The sequence below is a fragment of the Geospiza fortis genome, unplaced genomic scaffold, assembly GCF_000277835.1.
Source record: "Geospiza fortis unplaced genomic scaffold, GeoFor_1.0 scaffold98, whole genome shotgun sequence".
NCBI classification, from domain to species: Eukaryota; Metazoa; Chordata; class Aves; order Passeriformes; family Thraupidae; genus Geospiza; species Geospiza fortis.
The window spans coordinates 3,560,424-3,578,314 of NW_005054306.1; the positions used below are offsets into that span (position 1 = coordinate 3,560,424).

General features: G+C 36.6%; 1 protein-coding gene across 1 annotated transcript in view; it reads left to right on the forward strand.

Annotated features, from left to right (window-relative positions):
• The window catches only part of FIG4 (FIG4 phosphoinositide 5-phosphatase), a 45,937-nt gene extending 28,761 nt beyond the window's left edge, over positions 1 to 17,176 (forward strand). Inside the window, exons 20-23 of the mRNA XM_031066718.1 lie at positions 971 to 1,166; positions 3,618 to 3,700; positions 6,725 to 6,814; positions 12,693 to 17,176. Of these exons, the coding sequence (XP_030922578.1) occupies positions 971 to 1,166; positions 3,618 to 3,700; positions 6,725 to 6,814; positions 12,693 to 12,870 (547 nt within the window). The 3' untranslated portion in view covers positions 12,871 to 17,176. The remainder of the gene's footprint in view (positions 1 to 970; positions 1,167 to 3,617; positions 3,701 to 6,724; positions 6,815 to 12,692) is intronic.
• Positions 17,177 to 17,891: the final 715 nt, after the last annotated feature.

Genomic DNA, 17,891 nt, shown 5'->3' on the forward strand with positions numbered 1-17,891 from the left:
GTGTGCTCCACTAGGGCTCAAGTGATGCTGATGAGAGCACTAGACCTGCATCTCCAAATAGCATTTGCATCAATCTATGAGCTCTTTTCACAGGCTTTAGCATGCTGCTGTCTTCCTTTAGAATGAGACACAATGTCTGCCAGTGATACACGGGACAGTCACTGCAGCAAGGAAGAGATGTTCCTTCCCTATTTCCAGGGATTTGTCTATAAACTGTCTATTCATTAGTTAATGTTTATTCATTAACTGCCTTCCCTGAAAAATTGTGACAGTGTCTGAGAGGAAGTTGCTACTGAATACTCTTCTGTGGCCAGTAGGAGAGGATGCAGAGCACATAAGTCTGATATGGTTTCTGATGGGCAAAGTAATGTGCACCTTTCAGAGTGCGTACAGTTAAATCCAGTGTTAGCCTGCTTACATAGAGATGCTGTGTCTTGAAGGCTTCTTAAAAATAAGGCACCTCTTTATATTCACTAGAATTTCTTGAGTGAGAAATACATACTACATCCAGAAATGTTGCTGATTAAAGAATTAAATTGAGGGGAGTGGTATGGAAAATAAAGGAAAAAAAGTGACATTACTGTTAAGAGCTGGAACCAAGATTAAGGAAGCTATTGGAGTGGATATTGTTATTAATCAGAAAGTGAAACTTTTTCCAAGATCAAACCCAAAGATGTGATGTCTCAATTAATTTTATTCTTTTTTATTTATTCAGTTGTGGGGAGGGATTTAAGTAAAGAATCAGAGAATTGGTGGAGAAAAGCTGACAGAATCCTTTGGGCTTTCTTGAAATGCTCTGGAATAAGAAGAGATTGAAGAGGACAATCAGAGATTTTAAAAGATGAGCAAAAAGTTGCACCAGAAGTTAAAACTTATTTCCCTGGAAAGATTTTAACCAAGATTAGGAATTCTAAATATTCATTGCTAATATCTTGCTGATTTCATGAATACACACTGCCTTTCCTAATAGGAACAAAAATAATAGAGAAGAAACTGTGCTGCAGCGTAAAACAGCTGCTAGTGCTCCTCCACCCCCAAGTGAGGAAGCAGTGTCAAGTAGTTCTGAAGATGATTCTGGGACAGATAAAGAAGATGAAGGTGCTGTTTCCCAACGTTCAACTCCAGTAAAGGTGACTGATACAGGAGACAATACAAAAATCACAGAGGTAAGAAATTACTGTTAGGCAAGAGAGCTTAAAATTCACATTCCCTTTAAAAAAGCATTATAGAACAGTCAGAAGTAAAGCACTGAGAAATTTAGTGACAAAGGTCTCCAGTGTAATTTTTTTTTGTAGATATTAGCATAACTGCACTGCAAGTGTTTTTTAACCTTTTCTGTTCTTCTTGTTGTGCAATAGTGAAACACAAAGGAAAATAACATTAAAAAAAGAAAACTACTGTCAGAAACCTATGGCATTTGGAAGGTATTTGGGTCATTACATTGTTTAAAATGCACCTGTATTAGTGTGTTAATTCAGAGCAGAAGTGCACATCTGATTGTCTGTTACTGTGCTCTGGCACACATCATTAGGTGGCCTTGGAGCATGCAAATGATTCCTTTTCTCCAGGAATGTACTTGATCTACCTACTTAATCAACATTTAGTCCATGGGAGTTAAATTCCCTGAAAGACATGTAGTATGAAGCTGAGGTCCTGAGAACCACCTCTTGGAATTACAAGGCAATTCCTTTTGGACAATGCCACTTGCTTAGGTCGATTAACTGTAAATTAATGTTAATTCCATCTAAGTCTCAACCTGATTTATGTGAACACTTTTAAATTGCTGTCCCATAATTATGTGCTCTGGCATTAAAAAAAAAGAATTAACTAACTTCAAAAATGTGCATGATAATGTTACCACACAGGTCCTATGCTATTACTGTTACTAAGGTTGCAGATAATGGCAGTGAATAAAATAGTGAAATAAATTGCGTTTGCCCAGTCAGGTGGAAAGAATGTATATTTGCAGCTGTGGGCTGTTAATCTTTTTTTGCTGGCATAACTCCCATTTTGTTGGAATCCCTTGGGTGCTAATTTAATGAAAATACTGAGTTGTATAAAGAATTATAGAAGTATCTATTTTATTAGTTCATGTAATAGTTCTTCAAATTCTTTCTTGTAGATATCCATTTTGGATACCATTGAAAGTATCGTAGCAAAAGGTTATGCTAATGTATACTGTAGAAATTTGGAAAATACTTATGTTGTCTAGCAGGGTTGGTTTTTTTTAAAGCCACAGGTAATTTAAATGGTTATAGGATTGTGCATGTTATCACTTCTGAAGAAAATTGAGTATTTATGACCTTAGAATAAAATGTAGTGCCTGATAGGCAACAGACAATTGCGCCGCCTTTTTTTTTTTTGCCTCAATTCAAATTTTGATTCCATTCAGTCTTTAGCCTAGGGTTGTGTGTTCTCAGATAATGGATTTTCAGCCTTCAATAGTGCAATAGTGTCTTCTTCCTGAGCCAGTACAAGCACATTTATTTATTTGTATTTATACAAGATATTTTATCTAAAAGTTTTCCATTATCTCTGAATAACAGAGTACCTGTTCTCCAGTAAATCAGATTGTTTATAGGTTTTTTTTAACAAAAATCCAACTTGAAATTTTATTCTTGATTCCTACTATTGCATAATTTATCTCACATCAGTTTTTCCCTCTTGTTTTGAACACACTTCAGCACTCAGACCTAAGATATCTTTTTTAGATTTTTAAGATGCTTAAATGAAAGGTGTATGTAAACACAAAGTGTGATTTGAAACATTGAATTTCAATGGCTTAAAAATTGGGTGAGCTATTCTGACTTTTTAGTAATGATAAGAAGAAATATATTCCATTTTATTAGCACCTTTTCATGCACTGAATTTTAGCCATAATTTACATTGTTAATTCATGCCATTCCTTATTATCTGGGGAACTCAAAAAACTGGTCCCTTTCTGTTCACATCTCTGAGAAGTTTATAAAAATGCATTTATTCTTCTGATCTGGACATACCTTCTGAAGTTCTTTGACTTTGAATCATTTTGAACTAAGAGGAAATTGTCTTTATATTTGACTCACGTGTCTTGTCAGAAAACTCCCCTCAGTTTAGCACTGAATCAGTAGACACAGTTAGTGAGCTATTGCATATGCACTGATTCCTTGTTATAGTTGACTGACATGGTTGCATAATGTATAAAATAAAAATAGTTCTGTTCAACCTGAGGTTTCTAATTTTTGCAGAATTGACATCAGGAAATGTGAAAGCAAATGTGGGAGCATGTTTTGAACGAATATGTTTTATTCTATATTAAGTTTCAATAGAACAGAATTTAATAACTACACCATTATGTTCTATTAATATAATTTAGTCTCCTAATATGTCGTTTTACCTGATGATACCTTTCAAGAATTCTTTACTTGTTGAGTAAATGTGTTGATTAATATTTTGAATAAGTAATTTTCTTTTAAAAATATGTATAAGCTATGATTGCTGTGGATGTGAGAAACCTTTTTGGTTTTGTCTGAACTTCTGAAATGATATTTTGGCTGGTAAGGAAGTTCTTTCTTAAGAGCAATCTTTCTTTGGATGTTGTTAGAGTATTCTTCATCTGAATCTTTCTTATGTTCCAGAATGTAGTGCAAGCAACAAAAGATGTGTATGGAGTCAATCTTTCAGATGTCCCTTCAGAAGATGATCTTTCAATATATGCAAGGTGAGATAAATTTCCAGTGGTAATTGGTAAAGGATAATTTGGGCTAGTTAAAGCAGTTTGTCAAAGTGCTTCCTTTGATTAAACTTACTTAAATGAGCAATTTGCCTATATATGCTAACTCTTTCAAAATCAAACTGTTTTCAGCTGTCTGTGTCAATTCTGATTTCAGTGGAAGCTATGCATATGTCTCTGAAAGCAAAATTTGGAGTTTAAATCAAATGAAAGATGCTTCAAAAGAAATACCTGTCACTTAATATAATCCTAGAAATTCATAAGTAAATTCATAGGAATTCCATATTCCATTGATAAATAAATTCCGCAGAATTTGCTTATCAATGGAACCAAGAGTGGAACCAAGAATGGTTCCATGGCTGTAAGCTTTGTAATCTGTGGAGTTTGCATTTTTCAAGTGTTGAATTACTCCAATTCAAATCAGTCATAATGAAATAGCTTATTCTGTAAAAATGCATATAAAATAATAAAAGTTGTCTTTTTATTTAACACAATGTCATGTAAGAAATCTACACTTCATCTCAGGAAAGCACTGTGTATGTATTGAAGTAAATACTTGTGAGACATGGATTGACATGGCCTTGTGTGCATTTTTTTTTATTCTCTAATGTGTAATAGCAGTAGCTACCTTGTTATATTTGAAACATTTTCAATTTTTAAGGGAAATTTTAATTCGCTGTGATATGTAATTTGGTGATATGTGGCATTTCATCCTGACTTAGTTTCTTAATCTACTCAAAGCATTTTTTCTTTATATTTAAAATTATTTTTCTCCTGCTTTTTCTTTAGGTGTAGCTATTTCTCTTGCATTCTTTTGTTCTTTAAAATTCCCATTTCTACCTATTTCCTGCAAGCAGAGTCATTTGAAGATCCTACACTTCAATAGGGTTAAGGGGGGTGTTTCTCATTATAGCTGAAATTTTTACCTTAATCTATGCCTCTACCTCTGTTTCTTTTTTATTTTAACCCTAGAAGATGGATGCAAATTTGACAACTATCCTTTGATACAGCAGGTAGTTTTTGTGGTTCAGAAAATGGCCCAGTGTAGCTGGTATCTACTGTGAGTCTCTCTGTACAGATTAACAATTCTGTGTTAACATCCAGAATTGCAGATACTTCCAGCTTTATAATTTCTTCAGACTGGACTAATGTTCAGTCTATTGCTAATGTAAAACTATAAACCCCTTGGAGGCTTTGAAGCTCCCTATTTATATCCTTTTTAAGAAAAAAACAAAACAAACCTTGCATTTATTTAATTTCCTTTGAGCAATGCTGGTTTTAAAAATAGAAAAAATTACGAATTCTTTATCTCTTTCAGCTAACAAGGCATGGTGCTATTTCTGGTCTGGTGTGCTGATTTATATAATAAAGGATGACAGTAAAATCTATACTTTGCAAAATGTACATCGCTTGAGAATAGCAGCAATTTCTTTCACAGTATGATGACAGTTCTCACATCAAGCCTTTTTCTGTTACTGTAATAAGGGAAGTGGGGATGTAAGATCCTGACTTCGCTTGACATCACTGGACATGTTACATGTTTTTTCATTATGAGGATGAGGGTCTCACAGATTCAAAGTAATTCAGGTTAAGTTGCTTTATGTCAACTGATCTGTATTAAGACTATTTGCAAATGCAAATTAAAAGTAATTCAGATCTATTCAGCCTGATTTCACTGATGGCTGAGATAATTCTTATCAAAACACAGAAGACCAGATTGGTTGAATTTGGAAGGGACAGGAAGTCCCTCCAGTAATTTGAGGTTATATGCTGCAGATCAACTGTGTGTGGTATCTTCCTGACCTCAGGAAACTTGCTTGTGTGCATTTAGGTCTTGGATTATTCAAAATGTTGAATAATTTGAAGCATTAATTAAAATACTTATGCAATTGATTTGCCTTTGGTTTTTTTTAAGTTGGTTTCAACAGCAGGCTCCTGCAGTAGAAGATCTTAATAATTTTGATTTGCACTTAAAATTCTCTTATTTAGTAATGTAAGTATTTATTCCTTTAACAAAGTGATGTTGCTTGTCTCTGAGGCATTTGTTTCTACAGTATAGAATCTGAATGGAGCAGAAAGAAAAACTGCAATAAGTTGCTTAGGTACATGTTGTTCATTTGACTTCTGTACACTCTTCCATGCTATTGGTTTTGCACTGGTAATAGTTGCTTGTTAAAATGTAGTAAATATTCCTGAAGTAGACCTGTAAGACTTCTTAAGCTAAATGGAAGCTCACTGTTAAGAAAAACTCTGCCTCAGAAAATTAAACTAGTAAATCACAACTGACATTTACTTGTCTTTTCAGTGGCACAGCTGTGTTGGAGAGTGATCAAATTGAGTTCAAGATAGCTACATATATTTACATTTGAAACTGTCTGACTTTTCCTCCTATTCTGGGTGACTAAGATTAGTGATAAACTACTTTTCAGAAGATTTTGTTCCACTTCATTGCCAAGAAAAAGAAAAAAAAAAAAAAAAAAAGAAGACAGTATTTTCCATTGGCAGTGTCTTCCAGCAAGTATTTGGAGATGGAGAAATTGTCCCAAAAGGTTATGGTTGTAAATAAGAGATCTGGACTAACAGCATTTCAGATGAATAAACTAGATTGAATTCAACAGAGGACTGACTTAAATCTGAAACTTGAGAGACTTTGTGTCTTTTGCTGATTTTTCCATAGGCTATTTCTCTGACTGATTGCTTTGAGAAAGATATAGGAAGTTGACTGTAGAGGGCTGCCTGTTTCTTAGGGGAGGCCTGTTTCTTCCTGTGACATACTGAGTGACACCAATTGATAAGCAGATCTTATTTCAAAGGAGGTTCTGAGTTCATGCATGCACCCTCTATGAACTTTAAAAAATCTCTCTTGTTCACTGGAGAAGTACATCATGATCAGTGATTTACATAGTATGACTCAAAATCTCATTTCTTAGTGTCATTTTCTTTGTTTGATGACTTTTGTGGAATAATTCTTTTATTTCTTTGATTTATTCTTCTATCTACTACTTTTCACAGGTTTGTTCAGCTGGGACAAAGTCAGCATAAACAAGACAAGGGCAGCCAGCAATTTTGTTCAAAACACCCCTTGGATAAGGTTATAAATTTGTAAGTAATCTTTCTCTTTTTTCCTTTTAGCCTGATTTTGCTTTTTTCATTAGATATGAAAAGTGATCAGGTAAATTTGATGTTAAATTGCTTCAGAGTCACACTTCCATTTTCTTTACTGCATAAGAGGTTTCAATGCATAGCATGAAGAACTGGGTTTTTGATTTTTTGAGGGTTTGGGTTTTTTGGGGGTTTAGTTTTTGTTTGTATTCTTTTGGGGAGTCTTGTTTTTTATTTTTTTAGTTTTTGTAGTATCAAGGGGTTTCTATTTAAAAGTCTTAGCAAGCCTGAATTAACAGAAAGTGCTGAATCTACTGAATTTAGAGGGCAATTTCTTCTTGCTTACTCCACTAGAGAACATTCAAAGTTGCATTTGAATCTTCTTAGTCCTAGTGTATAAAAAGGGTCGTGGTATTATCCAAATGTCATACTAATGTTGAACCAGGTCTTACAATTTCGATGATCAAGTACTACCCTCCCAATTGACATCTTCCTGTAGTGTAGGCAGCTTAAATTTTCACCAAGGCAAGACAGAATTTTATTTACTTCTGTCCCTGGGGTACACAATCCTTTATCCAACAGCATGGACACTTCTTAGAACTGCAAGAGATTTTCTGCAATCCTTTGGTTTACAGAAGCCTCAACTTTGTTTCCTGCACTGCCTCTTGTCCACCCCTCTGTGGTGGTGAAGTGAGGAAACCTTAAACACAGCATTTATACCTAAGTAGGGACAGAGACTGGGTGAGTCTCAGTTAGGCTGAGAAAGAATGATGTGAAACTGATGTAATGCTGTGTATGAGACAATACTGTCTAATAGCAGTGTTTAGTCACTTGGTATTACCTACATTTAAAGTGATGATTTACCACATTCGTAGGTAAATGAGCCTGTAGTTTTATAATAAAACATGCATAATGGGTATTAAAGTAGTAAATTAGATTGGCAAACTGTAAAACTGTTTTTCAATATGAGGGAGCAAGCCTGAATGTTTTAAATGGACATGTTTATTAAGAAAATATTTTGTAAGAGGAAGAATAATTTTGCTATGAATGAAGGCAATTTCTTTTTTGTAATTGCAAAATCTCCCAGCATGTAAGACAGTGTAGGAGATAATAATTCCTTTCTTACCCCTTTAAATGTAATTTTTTTTTTCCCAATGCTGAGCTGCTGTAAAATGAACACATTAAAGAGAGTCTCTACACAGAATTCTGGTGGGTTTGGGATAGTCAGATTTTTCTCTATTCCCAAATGTAATTTCCATGTGTTTCTGAATAGTAGAAGTGTGAAAGTCATAGGGCACACAAATCTGTGCCTCCTGTCACTCCTCCTCTTGAAGTCCTGTAGATCATCTCTCCTTGCCAGTTCTGCCAAACATGTTCCTCTATGCAGATGAGAGAGGAAATAGAGTATCTTAGAGCTGGTGATTTCTTTTTTATTACAGTATATCCCTAGACTGCTTAAAAACTTTCTTTGGGCTTTGTTCTGTAACTTATTAAAAATGTTTAAATACTGTTAGGATGGTGACAGATTGTTCTTTAGTTAAAGTCACAAATGTAGCCATGCTTAAAAGGCACGTTGTTCAACTCTGAAACAAGGAAGCTTTCTCTTACTGAGTTTGAATTGCTGCTCCGAATCAGGAATTTCCTTGGAAAATACTTATTTTTGAAAAATATAATAGCATGAACATAAGTGTACTCAAGATTAGGGAGAGAGGGAGGGTTTTCAGTAAGGGCAGCTGAGGCACAGCTTGCACTTGTTTCTCAAGGAGCTCTTGAAGAAATTAAAAAATTATGCTAACTTTTATTAATTTGATGTTAGATGCCTTTTAAATTGAAAAATAAATCTGACTAATTTAATTCTCAAGTGGTCGCTTCATATATGATACAAATGCAATCAAACCCTAGTTCTTTTCATAGTAAAATTAGGTACTCTGTCTAAAACTTTGGGTTCATATCAGCAGTGAGATGTAATTTAAGTTTAGGTTAGTTGTCTTTTCCACACTTCTCAAGAAAATCTTTTTTAATAGCCCCACATTTCACAATTTTAAACACTTGACCATTTTAATTAAATACATGAAGCCATTACAAAAGAAGAATTCTTTTTTATTTTTATAATGGCACTGCAGTGATATTTCTGAATTCAAATATGAATTGTGTAAATACTGAAGAGAAGGTTCTGTCTTGAATTTAGAAACTATTAAGTATAGACTAGAAATAAAAAATGGGAACTTGAATGGGGACCAAAGTGATGCAGTGAAATAATACCGAAGTTGAGTGGAGGATGTGGAAGGATTTTGAAGTTCTTCTTTTTGTTCTTAGAAATTCCATGAAAGAAAAAATGATGGAATTTTACTTAGAGCTAAATAGAGCTAAACAGAGCTGGACTACTTTTAGCACAATCTATTATAATGTGTATGGAGACAGACTCTAAGTACTGTAGTGTAATTACTGTTGGCTGACACAGTGCACCTGTTCCTCATTCCCTAATTCCCTACTATTCATTCTGGTATGATATAAATAATACTGTTGTAAAAATATACTCTCAAAACCTTTTCAAATGTACTTCATACATTTATCTAGGAGTACAAGAAACTTTATTCCCTCCTGAAAAGAGAATTGAGTGTTTTGATTCCCTGTAGCACAAAAGAAGAGTGTGGGCATGCTTAAACATCCTCCTCCCAAGAGTGGCTGGTGCATACATCAGGGTCCAAGCTGTGCTTCAGGTCAGGTTGTAGAATGCTTTGGGTTAGAAGGATTCTTAAAGACCATCCAGTTCTCCAACCCCCTGCCATGAGTAGGGAGTTTCCACTAGACCAGGTTGCTCAGAGCCCCATCCAGCCTGGCCTTGAACACTGCCAAGGATGGGGCAAACACAACTTCCCTGGGTGACCTGTTCTGCTGTGTTCCGTGGGTTTCTGGGCTTATACGAATCCAATCCGGCCAGCACGAATCCAAGCCCAGCACGGAACCAGCATAGACGAAGGACAAAAGACAAGGAGCGCTCTTCCTCCGCGTGGGTGTAGGTATCCGTTTATTAGCTTGAGACAGGACATGAGATGGTACAGCCACCCAGGTGAAGAAAGAGACCCCAGACCGCCTGCTATGGGGTTTTGTCCAGGGGAGAGGGGGCAGAGAAAGAGGACCGTGGCCAATGGGATGCCAATGGGGAGGGACCACCCATGGGACAGCCACCGAACCAGGTGTAGGAGGGAACACCCAGATGCAATGCAACACTGTTCCAGTGCCTCCCTGCCCTCACAGTGAAGGATTTCCTCCTACTGCTTAAGTTTAACCTGTCTTCTTTCAGTTTAAAGCCATTCCCCCTTGGGCCATCACTTCATGCCCTTTAAAAAAGTCCCTCTGCAGCTCTCTTGCAGCCCCCTTTAGGCACTGGAAGGTGAGACAAGGTCTCCCTGGAGCCTCCTCATCTCTGTGCTGAACAACCCCAACTCTGTCAGTCTGTCTTCATAGGAGAGGTACTCTAGCCCTCTGATCATCTTCATGGATGTTTGCTTAGGATTCAAACAAGGTGAAAAAGTAGATTTTGTTTACTTTTTTGGGTATACAGAGACTTGAGGAGAACTAATTAATGTTGAAACAAATGCAGTGGCTTTCTGGTGACTGCTATGTGTCTGAGAGCTAATCTACATCACCATGAACTTTTCCTTGGAAATATGGAACTTCTTCATTGTAACTGACGGTTTTAACTGTATCTTTTACTGTGGACACAGTGATACTCTTGGTGAAACCATAACACCAGGAAGCCTGCTCATAAGTGGGATGAAAATAATTGAAAATTGCATGTCAGGGGTGCTGTCCTTCATGACATAAAGCTTATGTTCCTGTCTACAGAATTTTCACTGGGAGGCCATAAAGCTACGGGTGTCTAGGGAAACCTGATAGCCAAGTCATAAATAACATGCTCTCCTTCATGACTATTGTAAGATATTAAACTTATTAAGTAAAATAGATTTTTACATGAATATGTTAGAGAAATAACTTAATTAAATGACTGGATAATACAAGCACTCTACAAATAGTTACAGCTTAATACAGGGTTATTAATCAAAGTTGGCACTCATGAACATGTGGTTCTTTCAATATATTTTTATCATATTGATGCAAGTAGGAGGAAAATTGAGATTTGGTTATTAAATGCTCAAAATTAAATGGACTTTGCTGCCCAGCTTCCATTGTACCTAAGGAAAGAATTTTGAGTCATTAGTGCTTCAGAAATGTCGTATCTTTAGAAACCAATCAATAAATAGAGAAGGCATCAATTTAGTGTAATGGCTCTGTTTTGTTTTTTACTTAATTGCCCATTTGCTAGTGGACCAGACAGACCAGTTATATTTATTAAGTGACACCTTTGTTGTTAGATAGTGACACTGATAAGTTAGTACGGTGTGCTAGTGTCAAATGCCATTGCTAGAGTCTCAGCATGGATGCTTTACGCTGGTTGAGTAAGTACTGCAGAAACTATGGATGCTTTGAAAAACAATCTACTTTTAAAGCATCTAGGCTAAGGTTTTTTACCAGTTCTGAAAACACCCACTTGAAATAAATTGGAAGTGATAATAAGAAGAAACTATCACATTGTTGAGGAAAAAAAAAAGTTTTAGAGTATGCAGCCAAACTCTGTAGGGGACTAGTGATTTTATTGTCTCAAGTTGAATACTATGCTTGTATAAGTAATTCTATCATTGCAATCAAAGAATAATCAAATGAATGTATGGCTATGCAAAGTTGAAATACAAAATTGAAAAGTATTACTTTAATCTGGAAGCCTTTTTGCTTTATATACCATATTCCAGTTGTACTGGAATATAGGCGCAGTATACCCTACGTGACACGCTGCAGTAATTTTTTAAGACTAATGAGCTGTCACGTGATGAAACATCCAAAATACAATATATTTTACTAAAATAAAAGGCTGTAAAATGAGGGAACAAGAGGTTTTTGACAGTTTTAATGGAGATCCTCATTTAGAAACAGTGTCAAACATTAGTTTGTGCCCATAATGCAAGAAGGAGTTTATTAGGGCATTTTATTTATAGAAGGGCTTTCCCTTTGCTCAAATGTTCTAGTTCTTACTTGTTTTTTCACCTTCAGAAGAAGATATTCTATGCATAAAAATAACTTTCTTGTCTCTTGAAAAAGCACACAGGTAGTGAGTCATGACTGTGGCTTCTGTAGAATATGGCAATGATGCTAATATCTGAATCTTCATTGCATTTGGGCAGGTTGATGTTTGCTTTATGAAATAGTGAGCTTTGACAGTAAGTTGCCACTTTACTTTCTTCCCTGAGAAGCTTTGAGCCCAAAAATATGCCTATTAGGATTCAAATATGTTATTTGTTGGATGAAGAAGATTTTAAAAATATTTTCATAAAATATCTGAGTGCTGTTGCTTATAATAAATTGTCTGCTTCCTGATAATTAGATGGAAGTTTCTTACCTAATTAATCCTTTCTCTGCGTTGGCTCAGAGTATAATCACTTGTCATAATTGCTACTAAGTGGAAGCTCAATGAAGTCTTTCTTTTATCTGCTGTCATGCATGGCACAGATCTACTTTAGCTGGGGTACTTACTGACCGTAGCAGATCTGAGGAAGGATGAAGAAATGAGGGCAGGGCAAAGGGAAGTGAGAAGGTATTCTGTAATGGGATTAATGACAACTTACCTAATTACCCTACTTGCAAAGCTGGGTCTTACCAGGTCTGCAGTAGTGATAAAAATCTAGGTAAATGAATTATCTACTGGGAACTTGCCCTCTCATTGACTCTTCTGTATATTTCAAGGAAAATAAATACTCCTCTCTCTGTGTGGAAAATTTTTACCTAAAGCTCCAAATATTCTGCATGTTTGTTTTTTTTCCAGAATACCCATCTCCTCCTTTTCTCAAGACAATATTTACGAAGTCCAGCCTCCAAGAGCTGATAGGAAATCAATAGAGATTTTCCATGCACACATTCAGGCTGGAAGAGGAAACATGCAGCCCCTGGGAAGAGATGACTTCCTCATGTACAGAGAGTACATTCGAAACAGATACATGTAAATCCAAGCTGGATTCTCCTGCCAAATCCACTGGACTGATAAGTCACAAAAATAATTTTAGAAAGGAAATCTAGTTTTGTTCTTTTGCAGTAATGAATTTGTTACTAACTTTTCTATTTATTGTTCTTTACTGTTATCCATTTATGTATTGTGCTTTAGGGGGAAAGGTGGGTTAATATCTGATTTAAAAGGTTATTAAATATCTTTTTAGCTGAAAGTGTGTCTTAAGACACTAAGTGAATAATCAGAGCACCCAGAGTCACTAGAGAGTATGTAGCAATTTGTGGCAAAGAAAATATGGCATCTTTAACTTTTTTATATTAATTTCTTACATTGTTATGTTTGCTAATAAAACTGAAGTGATTTGTACACAAGAATCAGAAGAGAATAGTTTTCTTCCTCTTTCTTCCCTGACAGAAGACAGTCTTCTTTTACAGCAGAATATTTCTTGAGGTTTTTAGCAAAGTGCTAGAATGACTGCTTGCAGTTTTCTGCTTTCTTAGGCAAAAGTGAAAAATATATGTCTTATATATATTTGGCTTATGTCAAAATCAAAATTTGCATCAACACCAATAAACTTTGTAACCCTAATATGTGTCAAAACTAATGTCACTGGTGCTGGTAGCTGCAGAATCTGTGCCACATGCTGCAGGGTGAAGATGGCCTGTGACTAATTATCACAGGTTTCTAGTACAAGTCTGAGGAGAACCCCATAATGACTGCATCAGCAAATGAGGGAATGCTCTTCACATTACTGGGTTTGGACACCTGGAGAGTGCCAGACTATCCTGTCACTTTTCTGTATGACATGCATTATCCTTTTGAAGCATACCCTTCCCATCCCTGTGTTTGTGCTCCTGTGAGATGCCTTGAGGTTCAAGCCTGGAGCCTCCAGGGAAAGTGACTGGATCAGCTGGAGTGATCATGCAAGAGGAAGCAGGAGCTGGGTTAGGCAAGACTGAACATCATGTCCTGTGCTGGGTAAGAGGTAAAGAGGGAGCAAATGTCTAAATAGGTTCTTTTCGGCTTGTGAACAAAATATTTTTCAAATTAAAATAAAAAGAAAGGGAGGAAGCCTGCTATTTGTAATTGCAAGCAAAAATTCCCAACACTCTGTAGCCCTTTGCCTTGAGGAATACTGACAGTATCAGCAGCATTCTTGACAGAACATTTTGTTCCACAGGCTTGTACAGACCATGTTTCAGAATTTTCTGGAATAGCAGAATAACTGCTTTAGGGATGCAGCCAACTGCATGTAACAGATGTAGAGAACATGTTTGTGTTCACAGTAAATTGCCTTTCAGGCAGCTACTGTAGATTTGTGGCTGCTCACTGCAAACATGTTTGCATATCTTTGAATATTTAATGCACTGAGTTGCACCTCTGTCAGTAATTCAATATAAGAAAAGACGCAGTGGGTAAAGGGAAAAAAAGATTTCTTGTGATACAAGTTTGTGTGTCTCAGGGAAAGACTTGCATGCAGTCAATGAGAGCATGGTACTTTGAGTTACCAAAGCATTTTAGTGTCCATTCTCTTTTGCTAATTGTTTTGAGCCAAATGGTTGTATTTTAGGAGATGCAAGAGTGAATTGTTACTTTAGATTATACTTCATTACAATTGTCAATGTTTTTTTCCTCTGGAAAAATAAAATACACTGAATTCTTTTGCCCAATATGAAAATAATTAGAAGGAATAAATGCTTGCTTTGAAAATAAGTAGAGCTGGAGTTCATGTCTTAGTGAGACAAGCACACACTTTCCTTACTGCACTTAAACTGTTGCAAGGAATGGTTTCTAGACTGTCAAAGACCTTACTTTTGTTGTTGATAGATACTGGTAATTCATAAAAGTTACCCTTGACAGTGCACCACTTACCCACAGATAACTCAGAAGATGAAACTCCCTTTTCAGCAACAAATGATGTTGTTGCAAAATTTAGGGATAGTAATGAATCTGTAGCTCTAGAAGAAAATATGTTCAGCCCTCAGCAGTTCAGACACTCCTCAAAGAAAAGGATTAAAGGAGATTGCTTTACAGATCTGAGAGCTGAAGGACAGCTCAGTGATAGCTTGTGTGATCTACCATCAGTGTGCTCTTAGCAGCTGTTCAGAATGCTTCCAAGTGCCAATGTCAATTTTCAATAGGATTGTTTAAAGAAAAAAAAGAGTCCAATGCACAAAGCAGGACTCCCAGCTTAACCCTGAGTAAACTCAACAGTCTGAGTGGATCTGCTGCCTAATGCACATAAATGATTATTTAAAATAGGAGTACACTCAATAACCCATCTAACAAATTCAGCTGGATAAAGGACACCCAAGATGCTGCCTCTGCATCCATCTACTTTATCCCATTCTTGTGATAATAAGGTTCAGTTCTCAAAAGTGTTAGAAGTTCTCAATAGATTTGAGATATATTTTCCCTTTCAGAAGCAAAAGAAAAAGTGTGTAAAATAAGAATAAACATGAAAAGAGTGGGCTGTGTTGGCTCTGAAGAGTAACATGGTGTTCTTCTTCACTCTTTAAACCATATGGACAAAAGAAATATTTGAGAAATATGTTGATTTTTCCTCCACAATATGTTTAGGTTGTTTCAGTGTGTTTAAAGGTTACATTGCAATACTATCCCAAAATGTACACCTGGAAAATAATGATTTTTCGTTCTTTTCCTGTGGAATCAGGAAGCACAGATATCAAATTAGGACTGATTTGGTCATTTCTGTGCCAATGGATTTTGATGCCAGTCCAACAGCTTAAGCTTTGTGCTGTGACTGCAGTTGCAGTTCTTTTCCACAATTTTCATTGGTAGTTTCCCCTCCTTGTGAGTCCTGTGTCACTTGCAAAACCCACTGACTTTGTTCTCTTCCTCTCATTTTCCAGAGGGACTTATCTGTGGTCCTGAAACAGGACCTTTCAATGTTCACACAGCTGCCAGGAGGAAGAAGCAAAAGATCTGAGTGTAATTCTGGGGTGACACTTGTGGTAGCTCTTTGTTTTGTTACTGACTTTCTGAGATTTTTCTGCATCATCCAGGAAGGTTCTCTTGGCTTTCACAGGCTTCACTTGTATGAACTCCAAAGCATATGTCCTGTCAAATAGTCATGTTGTACAGTCAGAGGAAATACCAGCTTCACTCAGGAGATCATTTCATTCTCCATAGTGGTTTCACCCTATCAGTAATTACATGAACAAGTCCAGTTCACTGAGGGTAAAACTGAGGTATGTACACAGGAGTGTTCCATTTGCTGGTGTAGATTCAATCCAAGTGATTGCCTAGAGGCTGATAGGGAGAAACACATTGTGCTTGGCTTCCAGATACCTCCCTCAGTCTTGTATATATTTAAAAACCTAATTAAAGTTGTCACTTTTGGTGGTGATTCAGAAGTAATGTGAAACTGGTGCATAAAGTTACAAACTATTAATAATAAAACATCATACATTGAAATTACAACCCTTGCAAATATTGATTATCAGTAGTCCCCTCTGGAGTTCTTGAATCTACCTGCTACAAAAAAAACATTGCAGCTGCTGATCTGTCCACTGGAACCAATCAAGAGAGTGCTGAGAAAAGGCATGAAAAATGATGTTTAGCATAATATATTAAATAGTGTTTCGTTAAATAATAACCTATGTATTGCTTCTCCAGAAAGACATGCTCTTTGCATGACCCAAGGTTTGACTAGAAGATTTATATTCCTTTTTTTAAAATACATTCATCTTTGTAGCATAGAGAGATAGTGTAGTCAAGGTAGGACAGCCAAGAGCATGGTATGAACCATCTCTGATGCTCCATTTGCATTTCCCCATTCTAGGTGAGTTGTGCTGCCACCACTAAAGCCCAGTCTGGTTTTCAGTCATTGCAATAGCCACCTCTCATTTCCAGAGAGATTCAGATGTGGCCCTAAAATAGGTCTGTTAATTTTGTATTCCCTGACAGCTGAGGTACTGTTTCCTTTTTTTTTTTTTTCATAGGGGTTATCTTCTGTTTATTTGCCTTCTTTTTCTTCTGATTTTTTGGTAGTGTGTTTGATTTTTTCAGCATCTATGGTTCAGAATCCTTTTTCTCACATGTAACTATGCCACAAGTTGTAGTTTTCCCACTATATCCATCTCCTCCTTTTGGAGTTTTCACTTCTTGAAGCAAAACTCTGCAGTTGTAATACACTGTCTTGCTTGTTTTATTACTGGTGTATTCCGAGTTGCCATCAATGAGACAATGTAACTTTTGTTAACTTGACTGATTTTCTACCTTCTTCCCTGGAAATACAATGTGGGTTATGCAAAGAGGAGAAAATAAAAGGAGAAACTAAAGAAAGTGGTAAGATTTTGGCTCTCAATCAAACTTAAACCGTGCATGGAGACATTCTCCACAGGCCAGAACTTCCGCAATAACTTCTCCCACAATAAAATTAAATACCCTGTGCCACCCTCTTCCTGGGTTTTCCCCAGATCAGACTATTGGATAATTGACTCAGATGCTCACAAGTCTAAGCTATAAAACCTGATGCTGGTTTGAGGTTCTATACTATATTTTGAGGGATTTTTTTCAATTTTTCTCCTCCACAGCTTGCAAGGGTATTTTGTAGGCTCATGAACTCCCTTCTTAGCAAGAGAGGGATCACTCAGTAAAACTTTTCCTAAGAGAGGCGGGATTTTAAGAAAGAGACCAGTTACCTGGTAGAAAATCCTTTTCCCCAGATGCTCTGATAACCTTTCTGCAGTAAGTCCTACGGGAGGTGTTTAGGTGTTTGTCCTTCTGGTCTCCCTTCTTTCCACATAAATCACCGTCCTTTACAGTGGGCTTGATACCAGGAGTGAGCAAGAGCTGAAATGTATCTCAGTGAGGCAAGGGGAAAGAAAAAAGGGCAAATTAGGGAAGAGCTGGAGCTGTCTGGGTGAAAAGAGAGGGTTGGACACCAGTGAGGTCTATTTGAATAAGCAAGCTGATGCACAGGGAAGAGTGGATTGGCAGGGAGGCTGCCGTTCAGTTGCTAGGAAGTGCAGAAGAGCTGTGCACGCACCTGGG